The following is a 10,000-nucleotide window of genomic DNA, read 5'->3' as shown; positions in this document are numbered from 1 at the left end:
CCACACAAGCGCGAATATTTGATTTTAGGGGCAAAATGGTCCACCGGAAAAGTCACGGGAGACAGTCCCGGCCATCGGACCTCAACCCAAGCATCATCGTGCTGCACCAAGCACGCGGACATTACCCACACCCATTCGGACTTCCACCCTCATGGTAGGCACAGAGGAGTGCCTACCCCTTATATAGACAAAACACTTTTTTTTTCAGTATGTCACCAGTAGACATTGGTTGTGTTCCGGGAGTATTTTTAATGTAAAAAAAAATACTTCGAATTTGAATCCGATTTTTTGCATGTTTCGTAAGGATGGTTAAAGCTATTTTCTGGTAAATTTTCATAATTTTCGTTTGCTTCTAACCATGTCTTTTGCATGCTACAAGGTTCGGAGTTTTGTTGTCTTCACGGATGTCTATAGCAACTTTTGATCAACACTTGACATCCTAAACTCATTGTTGACATAATTTTGATGTTTCCTTTCAGAAAACTTTCTTCAAAAATATTATTTTTTGTTGTAAAGAATGGAGAATTATTTCTGTGTATTATTAATGAGTAATAGAGGTTCCTTATATAAGGATTACAAAGTATAGGAAAAATAAAATTATCCAAAACCTAATACAACATGAAATAGGAAAAGATCTAAAACAGATAAATGGAAACATCCTAGATCTAAGGTCGGCCAAAGGATAGGCCGACTCTCTCTCCTCAGCCACCGACTCTCTCTCCCCTTGGACACGGCTGGGCCTTGTCTTGGTCTTGGTTATGGGCCATCCACATAATGATTTATAACACTCCCCCTTGGAGGCCATAACCATATGGGTTTGTATCATGCACGATGTTGCCTCATTAAAACCTCTCTAGGAAAACCAAAAACACAAGGTGGGAAAAATGGAAACCGTAGACAGGAAAAAGAGTACAACACATGACACTCCCCCTGATGAAAGCATCACTGAAGATCCTTCATCTTGCGCATTCCTATCTGATGAACCAGCTCCCTGAATGTTGAGGTCAGCAGAGACTTAGTGAACAGATCGGCCGAATTGTCACTGGACCGAACCTGAACCACTTCGACTTCTTTAGCCTTCTGCAGGTCGTGGGTGAAGAAGAACTTAGGCAAGATGTGTTTTGTTCTATCTCCCTTAACGTATCCATCTTTGAGCTGAGCTATACAAGCTGCATTGTCCTCATAGATGATCGTTGGTTCTTCCTTTTCCTTTCCCACGGCCAAGCCACTTTCCCATAGGATATGGCCGGTCATGTTCCTCAACCACACAAGCTCTCGGCTTGCTTCATACATGGCTATGATCTCGGCATAATTAGAGGATGTTGCCACTAAGGTTTGTTTCGTGGACCGCCAACTTACTGCAGCCCCACTGTGTATGTACACATAACCTGTCTGAGATCTAGCATTGTGTGGGTCAGATAAGTACCCAGAATCTGCATATCCGGCCATGCTTTCTTTTGGCCGATCGGTATAGAACAATCCGAGATCGGTTGTTCCTTGCAGATATCTGAACAGATGTTTTATTCTGTTCCAGTGCCTAAGTGTCGGACATGAACTGAATCTGGACAGTAATCTCACGGCAAAACTGATGTCCGGTCTTGTATGGCTAACCAAATACATTAAGGCTCCAATGGCACTTAGATAAGGTATTTCCAGCCCAAGCATATCCTCGTCCGGCTTCTTTGGTCCGAATGGATCTTTGTCTAGGTCTAAGGACCTTACGACCATAGGACTCGACAAGGAATGAGCCTTGTCCATATTGAACTGCTTGAGTATCTTTTCTGTATATGTCTTTTGATGCACAAGGATTCCATTATACACATACTCAAATTGCAGTCCCAAACGGAACTTAGTTTTTCCTAAGTCTTTCATTTCGAATTCTTTCTTTAGACATTCGACCGTTTGGGAAATCTCTCCAGGGGTTCCAATCACATTCAGGTTGTCCACATAGACATACATAATCACGAAGCCCTTGCTGTCAAATCTCTTTATAAAGATACATGGACTTATTGGATCGTTCTTATAACCTTCTTTCATTAGGTACTCTGATAATCGGTTGTACCACATTCGACTTGATTGTTTCAAACCGTACAAGGCTTTATTCAGCTTAATACAATGTTTTTCTCGAGAACCTTTCTTATCTTTGAGCTCAATACCCTCTGGAACTCTCATATGAATTTCATTATCCAGTGGACCGTACAGATACGCAGTTACTACATCCATTAGGCGCAGATCAAGCTTTTCTTTCACGGCCAGACTGATCAAGTATCGTAATGTAGTTGCGTCCACCACAGCGGAATAAGTTTCCTCATAATCTATTCCTGGTCTCTGTGAGAATCCTCGTGCTACAAGCCGTGCTTTGTATCTCACTACTTCTCCTTTCTCATTTCTCTTTCTCACAAAGACCCATTTGTATACCACTGGTTTGACATCTCTAGGGGTCACGGTTATAGGGCCAAAAACGCATCTTTTCTTTAATAATTCTAACTCCACGTTTATAGCTTCTTTCCATTTGATCCAATCTGATCTTTGCATGCATTCATATATGGACGTGGGTTCTAGATCCTCATCTTTTTCCATTATCTCAAGTGCTACTTTATAAGCAAAAATATCATCGACGTCGATATCATTTGTGTTCCATTTCGTTCCAGACATTATATAATTTATAGAGATCTCTTGATTGTCCGGCCCTTGTGTCCCATGAAGTTCGGCGTCCCGAACCCCATCATTTGGAACGGTCGGATCAATAGGTCTACCACGTTTGAGACGTTGTTTAGACTCTGTAGCCACTTGATCTTGTCCCTTCTGGACATCTATTCGTATTAGTGCATTACAAGCCGGGATATATGATTTTGTCACTCTATTTGGGTCAGCAAATGAATCTGGCAGTTGATTAGCTAGCTTTTGAAGATGTATAATCTTTTGGACTTCCATATCACATTCTTCAGTCCGAGGATCTTGCCAAGATATTGATGGTCGAGACCATTCGATTTCTTTGCTCAACCGGCCGTTATCTCCCCCTAAGGTCGGATATGTGGACTCATCAAATTGTAAGTCTGCATATCTGGCCTTAAACAAATCACCGGTCGTTGGCTAAAGATACTATATAATATTTGGGGAGTCATATCCTACGTATATTCCCATCCTCCTCTGTGGTCCCATTTTAGTTCTCTGTGGTGGAGCAATTGGAACGTAGACGGCACATCCAAATGTTTTGATGTGGGACACGTCTGGCTCATGACCCGTGAGTAACTGGGATGGCGAATATCTATGCTCACTAGATGGCCTGATGCGAATCAGTTCTGCTGCATGTAATACGGCATGTCCCCACGCTGATACCGGAAGCTGAGAACGCATGAGCAATGGTCTGGCTATCAGCTGGATACGTTTAATGAATGATTCGGCCAAGCCGTTCTGTGTATGTACATGTGCCACGGAGTGTTCTACACTTACCCCCATGGACATACAATAGTCATTAAACGTTTGGGAAGTAAACTCACCAGCATTGTCTAGACGTATAGTCTTTAAAGGGAAGTCTGGAAAGTGTGCTTTCAGTCTTATTATCTGAGCAAACAGGCGTGGAAATGCCAAATTTCGTGTGGACAGTAGACAAACATGCGACCATCTGGTCGATGCATCAATCAGGACCATGAAATACCGAAATGTCCCACTAGGTGGGTGTATTGGTCCACATATGTCTCCCTGAATCCTTTCCAGAAAATTTATGATCTCTTTATTAAATTTGGCTGGTGACGGCCTGGTTATGAGTTTCCCTTGTGCACATGCTGCATATGTGAGATTGTATGGGACAACTCCTTTGAACGTGTGCCCTTGTGAGTTCATCATCAACTTTCGCATCATGTTAGCACCGGGATGGCCAAGCCGGTTATGCCATAGAGTGAAATTGTCGCAGGCATTAGCCTCGATCATACTGACCTTTGCATAGTATAGGCCAGTAGACATTGCAGGTAAGGTTTCTAGGATCCTTTTAAAGCCTTTGGTGATCGAAATTATGTTAAGGAATTCTTTATTTCCTTCTTCCCATGTTTCAAGATGGAAACCATTCAATCTTATGTCTTTAAAACTCAATAGACTCCTTTTAGAGCATGGGGAATACAAGGCATTTTTGATCTCTAGATGAGTGCCCTTGGGCATCAATACATAAGCCTGGCCGTGACCTTCAATCAGGCTGGCTACACCTGCAATGGTGTGTACGTTTGCACATTGCATTGTGAGATTTACGAAATATCTTTTATCTTTAAGTATTGTATGACTTGTGCCACTATCCACCACGAGTATGCTCATCTCGTCATTCATTTCCGTAAATAAGATTTCATTTCTCAGAGACTTCAAAACATTCATTTATTAAAGTTGCAGAACACCGAAATTAAAAAAAAAACACCAAAGCAATCTTAAAACAATCATAAAGCAGTAAAAACAAGTCATATCGAAAATTTAGTCTTTGAAACAATCAGAAGTCTCAAAGTCCATCAGGTCGTCATTTGCAACATCGGATTCTTTATCAGCCGGATAACCGGAATCATGGACCATATGAGCCTCCGGGTTGTTGTCCTTAAGACTCTCTTGGTAGAGCTCACATAAGTGCTTAGGAGTTCTACAATTCTTGGCCCAACGGTTGCTCATCCCACATCTGTGACAAACGGATTTGGTCGAGTAACACGGTTTAGATATACCGCCTCGACCTCGTCCATAACCACCTCGGCCACGGCCGAGATTGGAACCACGACCACGGTTATTGTGGTTTCCTTTCCGGCCGGCCAAGTACCTATCTCAACCGTTCGAGTAATTGTCACGGTTCCTGTATCCACCACGGCCTTTGCCGTGTGATCTCTTATCATTCTGGATGTAATTGCACTCGTTGGGATTTTTCTTTTCAACTTCATTGGCCTCTGGTAATGGGGTAGATCCGACAGGTCTAGCTTCACTGTTTTTCATCAGGAGCACATTGTTTGCCTCGGCCAGGAGCAGGCACGAGATCAGATCAGTGTATGTGGCGAAGCCTTTCATTCGGTACTGCTGCTGCAGGATTATGTTTGAGGAATGAAACGTAGAGAATGTTTTCTCGAGCAACTCTTCTTCGGTTACTACTTCACAACAAAGTCTCAACATTGAGACCGTCTTAAACAAGACCGAATTGTACTCATCCACTGACTTATAATCCATGAATCTTAGATTCTTCCAGTCAGTTCTAGCTTTAGGGAGTAACACCGTTTTCTGGTGATCATATCTATGCTGTAAAGCATCCCAAAGCTCTTGTGGATTTTCCATCGTAATGTACTGATCTTTTAGACCTTCAATGAGGTGATGGCGTATAATGCTTATAGCCCTGTACCGATTCTTGTCGGTCTCATTGTTGTCCTTGATGATTGTATCACCAAGACCTTTTGACCTTAAGCTGATCTTTGTATCTAGCGCCCACTGCAAGTAGTTATCTTCGGAGAGATTAAGGGCTGCATAGTCTCTATTTGAGATTTTTGACATCTGAATCCCATCATCATTTCAATTTAGGTTCACAATGTGATCATGTGGCCGCATGGTATAACAAGCTCGGCCACAAACTTGTCTTATGCATCTATGAGAAAACAATCAATCTAATCAACCATGGTGCGAGTCAATCAAGCCACACGGCCATGTAGTCAAGCAAAAGGATCGGACATGTAAATCTAAATTGACCATGGTGCGAACAATCCTGATATATGTTTCTACATGTACCAGAGAGATTAAGGCCACACGGCCATATGAATTTCAATGCAATCAGATTTGAATTTGTATGTTTCTACATGCTGGTCGATTTTAAACAATACGAATGCAATTCAATTTCAGATTCATATGTATGCAAACAATCTTAGCAATTTATGAATTTAGGGTTTCTACTTTTAAAACTAAGGCTGCCGGTTTTAATTAAAGGTTTCAAGGCCTTTAGGATTCAAGTTCTAGATCAGATTACTTCAATCAATCTAACAATCCTAAAACCTCAAATCAACAAACAATTCAATCAATTAAAATCGAATTCAGTCCTTTAGGGTTTAGGGTTTCGATTCCTTTGCTTTGTAGGGGTTTAGAACCGGACCACCTTTAGAGAGAGAGGGAACCGATCGGGTCGCGGATGGGACGATCGCGGGCTGGAGGCGTCTCGGCTGCGAGCTGCGCAGAGATCGGGTCGTCTCGGGTGCGATCGCGTCTTGGGTGTGGATCGCGAGCTGGATGGTTCTTCTGAGCTGAGAACGTGATCTGAGAACGTCAGGGATTCAAGAGGGATCTGCTGAGTTCTTGGATGAACTAAGAACGTGATTAGGGTTTAGGGTTCTTGGTTGTGGTCGCCGGTTTTTGGCTTTTAGGGTTAGAGGTTTCGATTTGTCTCAGGGATCTAGAGACGATCGTGCTGATAACGTGTTGTAAAGAATGGAGAATTATTTATGTGTATTATTAATGAGTAATAGAGGTTCCTTATATAAGGATTACAAAGTATAGGAAAAAGGAAATTATCCAAAACCTAATACAACATGAAATAGGAAAAGATCTAAAACAGATAAATGGAAACATCCAAGATCTAAGGTCGGCCAAAGGATAGGCCGACTCTCTCTCTCCTCAGCCACCGACTCTCTCTCCCCTTGGACACGGCTGGGCCTTGTCTTGGTCTTGGTTATTGGCCATCCACATAATGATTTATAACAATTTTTGAATTTTTGGCTTCTCGGGTGATTTTGGCTGTCCGTGGGTGATTTTCGTCCACGAGGACTGTCCGTGTAGAAACCCGTTAAAAAAAAAAAAAAAGAGAATGGTCGAGTATGTTTGTGGTGGTCGAGTCGCGGGTGATAAGGATCGATCGAGAAGCTTTAAAGTACGAGGTGGGAGAAGGAGTGATCGTGTGTGAACTGTGAGTCGAATAATTTGCTCGACCATAGTTAGAAGATGTCTTAGATTGATCAGACGGACGTTTTGGAAGCATAACAATTTTGGAAGCATGACGGTTTAGAAGCTCGACATTTTTGAAGACCGACGTTTCTTAATCACGAAGTTTTCTTGGAAAATCTTCATATCAGTAAAATATGATTCTGGAGACATCATAAGTTGGAAGCAGGACGGGAATTAAGCACGACGGAAAGCAAGCACGACGGGATCAAAGCACGACAGGAAAACCCAAAATTGGGCGAAAACCCTAATTTCGGTATTATGGAATTCTTCGAGGAAGCCGGAGGCTCGGGAAATATTTTTACAGGATATCAGAATTCATCTGGAGTCTATTAAAAATATTTAGAGCATCTGAACGGGAGCTAAAAAATATTCGGGATTGATCACGGGTCAGAAATTTGCCGGAAGGGTAAAAAATCGCGTAAACCGACCGAGAAGCTCGAGGTGGCTCGTTGCATGGGTTCAGAACGTGGTGTCAAGCATCTAACAAGCTGAGTGTCTACAGAAGCTCGAGGTGTCGCCGTGCATGGAAGCTGTACATGCAGCCTGACATGTAGAAGCACGAGGTGGATCGACCAAGCACGAGGTGTCTTCATGCATGCAACCGAAGCATGCTGATCGACATGTGTGTACTGGTGTGGATTCTTGCATGCACTCCAGGCATGCATCCTGACATGTGGGAGGAGTGGTGGCGTCCTGCATGTGTCCTGGACATGCAGCCTGACATGTGGAGCACGAGGTGCCGCCGCGCATGCGTCCGGAGCCATGCAAAGCGACACACGGGCTGCCACCAACCTGAAGCTGATTGCCTGGTGTCTCCTATAAATACCCCACGACCCCAGCTCATTTATTCACATCCAGACCTGTCCAAACCAAGTTAAAAACGTGAGAGAGAAGTAGAAAAACAAAGCAAGTGATTCCGAGCTATTTCGAGAGTTTTAGAGAGTTTTCGAGGTCAGTTCTTTACTGATTTCGAGTCAGCACCTAGGGACGGTTCTGTCAAACTGAATTCGTCCAGGCCACTCAGTTCCTTTGATGATCAAGTGGAGATGCTGTCCGGAGCTAGTTCAGTTCTATGGGTTCAGATCAGTCGAAGTTCTGCTCGATACTCCGCCGGGAAGTCCGAAGAACTGTCCAGAAGCTAAAGGAGGTTCTGTCCAAATCAGCCTGTCGAGGCCTATCAGTTTCTTCATGGTGAAGCCGAGGTTCTGTCCAAGTCGAGATCGGTTCAGTCCAGTCCATTCAAGTCGTCCTTTGGGTTTTGGCCAAGTCCTCTCCGATCAACCAGCCACTTCTCGCCTAGAACACTGTGAGTTGGTTTTGTTTGAGTTCCACTTGGAACTTAGGGAAGATCGAGTATTCATATAGAGTAGAATGCTCACATTCTTCCATGGTAGAGTCCTTGGGGTTATTTATTAAACCGGACTCAGTTTAGCACGGGCTAGCTGAGATGAAATGGAATTAAGACTGAGATAATAACCTGACTAGGACTAGGATGCATCATGGTTTATATTCTTGCGTGTTGATATGGTTGAGTGCAGATTCCCGTTATCTTTAAAGATAGTGTCGTAGCATGAGGCCGAACTATCTGGGTAACGGTTTGATTGAGTAGATTGATTGAGTAGATTTAATTAAATGCTTGTTCGTTTAATTAATCTTGTTAATTAAGGTTAGTCAACTCTTGGTAAGGGAGTGACTAACTGGTTGAGTTGTTTAGTGATAATGTTGTTGTTTAGGGATCTTGGCCATATAGGCCGATCTCCTGGTTGTGATGTTCATACTACGGGTCCTATGCCATATAGGCTGGACTACGAGTATTGGTTGATATTTTTGTAGACTCCTATATATTGTTTAGTTTTGGGTTGGAGTCTTGTCCCTTAGGTCTTTCCTAGGGATAATTGTGTCGAGTGTGTGTTATGCCGACAGCAGGTGCGAAACCCGCCCATGCTAGGTATGTTTTGGGGTGGACTAGTGTTTCCTCGCCCTCGTATTCAACGGGTTCAAGGAATCCCGGGGTCATGGCCTATGGCTGAGTGATTACACGATGGTGTAATGTGGCAGTGACCCGAAGGACTGTGGGCTGTAGCGCGGTGACCCGAAGGACTGTGGGCCGCGGTCGGTTGAAAGTTCCTTCTTCTGGCCTTTGTGGTAGGGAGATAGGATATTGCCGATAGAGAGGAGGAACACGAAGTCACCAGGGCCCAGGTTAGAGTGTTGTGTTAATGTGTCGTAGAGGGTTATGGAACCCTCGAGTTAATGTAACACCGATATACAGTGTTACGAGTAAGATCGAGTCATTGGTAGTTACTATCTTAATATTGTTGTGGTTGTGGTTGTTGATTGCTTTGTTTGCAGGTTCTGACATTAAGTCCTAAGTCTGGTTTAGGTACCGGATTAGGCTTGGTGTGTATTTTGTTAGTGTAGGCCTGACGTTGGCCTGTATGTGTTTGAGGGATTGCTTGTGAAGGGTGGTGGATATTAAAGCTATGCGGTATCATTGGTTGGCCGATCATGTTCTTGTTTGATTGTTTGTCGACCGGCTCATGATACTTGTATAGTCTAAGTGTCTAACACTACATGAGTACTGAACTCAGGCGTATATATGGTTAACTAGGGATTGGTTGTTGACTTGTTTTAATGCAGTTTCCCATTACTTGGAAGTTGGATTATGGCAGGAGGCCAAGTCTAACATAGTAACGGTTTGTTTAGCCTTAGCTTATATTGCATGCTAGGGCTAGATTGATTGTTATTTTGGGTTGTCTGGGTTAGAGTCTAGGTTGAGGATAGAGTCCGCCAGCTCACTGAGTAATACTAGATTACTCATCCAACTCTGTTGTCCTTTTTGCAGGTCGCTTTAGGTAAGGATGATTGGATAGCATGGTGCTGGACGATAGGACCGCCGGTGTAGATTTTCATGCCTTTTGTAAACGGTATTGTGAATTGTGTTATGTTGACTCGATTTGGCATTAGGCCGGGCCCAGTCTTGAATTATTCAATGTATGAATATTTCTTAAATCAATAAAAGTAATTGTTTTATATGCGCTTCATGAGTACTCTGATATTTGAC

General features: G+C 43.1%; 1 protein-coding gene across 1 annotated transcript; it reads right to left on the bottom strand.

The window, feature by feature from the left end:
- Positions 1-4,455: 4,455 nt before the first annotated feature.
- LOC125590448 lies at positions 4,456-5,184 on the bottom strand. Its single transcript, XM_048764016.1, has 2 exons — positions 4,994-5,184; positions 4,456-4,786 (listed from the first exon to the last, which is right to left on the bottom strand). Exons 1-2 carry the CDS (start codon positions 5,182-5,184, stop codon positions 4,456-4,458), a joined length of 522 nt encoding a protein of 173 aa, XP_048619973.1.
- Positions 5,185-10,000: the final 4,816 nt, after the last annotated feature.

The sequence above is a fragment of the Brassica napus genome, chromosome C7 (genome assembly GCF_020379485.1).
Source record: "Brassica napus cultivar Da-Ae chromosome C7, Da-Ae, whole genome shotgun sequence".
Lineage (NCBI taxonomy): Eukaryota > Viridiplantae > Streptophyta > Magnoliopsida > Brassicales > Brassicaceae > Brassica > Brassica napus.
Note: the sequence above shows the minus strand (reverse complement) of the source record. Positions and strands in the feature narration are given on the sequence as shown.

Excerpts from the sequence above, each read along its gene's own strand:
- LOC125590448 (XM_048764016.1), bottom strand. The coding sequence starts at position 5,184 with ATGGATTATAAGTCAGTGGATGAGTACAATTCGGTCTTGTTTAAGACG. Across the intron at positions 4,787-4,993 it reads ACATACACTGATCTGATCTC|GTACTTGGCCGGCCGGAAAG; the intron begins GTGCCTGCTCCT and ends CGGTTGAGATAG.